The following is a 906-nucleotide window of genomic DNA, read 5'->3' on the forward strand; positions in this document are numbered from 1 at the left end:
GGGTGGGCAGGCCCCCCTCCTACCCATAGTCGTAGGCGGGGCGCAGCGGGTAGGGGATGCGGGTGCGGGGCATGAGGAAGAGAGTGCGCAGGAGGTGCCAGGCGCTGCAGGCCGACAGGAAGAGGAACATGGCACGCAGGGACAGCCCCCGCTCGTACAGCACCTGGGGACAGCCACAGGGACAGGGACAGGTTGACATCGCCACCCTGGCTACCACCGCAGGGCCACAGCCCTGCTCAGGTGCTGGCTGCGTCCCCACAGATGGCTCCGTTGAGGTCCAGCCATGCCACTAACTGCGTCCCCCTGTATGTCCCCTGCTGTGACCCATCTGTGTCCTCGACTGTGCCCAATTGTCCCCAGCTCCATCCCCAGCTCCATCCCCAGCCCTCCCCATGATGTCTGTGCCAGTAACAGGCACCCAGGGGCACCCAGCACCACCCCCCAGCACGTCCACGCGTCCCTTCTCCCCCTGCGCCCACCTTGATGATGAGGAAGATGGCAGACGAGGAGTCAAAGGCCCCGTTGTAGAGGGTGATGATGATGGAGCGGTACTTCCCAAAGAGGTTGCCCACCTGGCACAGAAAAGAAACCCCCCGCACGATCAGGACACCCTCCCAGGGCCAGGCAGGGTGCTTCAGCCACTGGCTGGGGGGTCAGGGTGCCAGAGACACTCACCTGCATGTTGGTGAGGATGAGGAGGATGCCACCCACCGACAGCATGGACATGGCCGGGAAGAGCAGCACTGCCAGCTCTGGGGACACAGGGGTCAGCGGCGACAAGGGGGAGTCCCCACCAGGTCCCCCTCCCCTGGGGCTCCCAAAGCCAACAGGGTCTCACCTGGGGTGGAGAAGGCGACGAGCAGGGTCCCACCGGTGTAGAGGGAGCTGAGACATGGGGACAGTGGT

At 65.1% G+C, this 906-nt stretch overlaps 1 protein-coding gene across 1 annotated transcript; it reads right to left on the reverse strand.

The window, feature by feature from the left end:
* Positions 1-19: 19 nt before the first annotated feature.
* LOC104543414 (solute carrier family 43 member 3-like) lies at positions 20-885 on the reverse strand (the record flags this gene model as incomplete). Its single annotated transcript, XM_010188021.1, has 4 exons — positions 20-163; positions 480-572; positions 676-752; positions 839-885. Coding segments are annotated over 4 exons (361 nt in total), but the record flags the coding sequence as incomplete, so codon positions are not given.
* Between the last annotated feature and the right edge of the window lie 21 nt (positions 886-906).

The sequence above is a fragment of the Mesitornis unicolor genome, unplaced genomic scaffold, assembly GCF_000695765.1.
Source record: "Mesitornis unicolor isolate BGI_N332 unplaced genomic scaffold, ASM69576v1 scaffold42917, whole genome shotgun sequence".
In the NCBI taxonomy this organism is placed as follows: Eukaryota; Metazoa; Chordata; class Aves; order Mesitornithiformes; family Mesitornithidae; genus Mesitornis; species Mesitornis unicolor.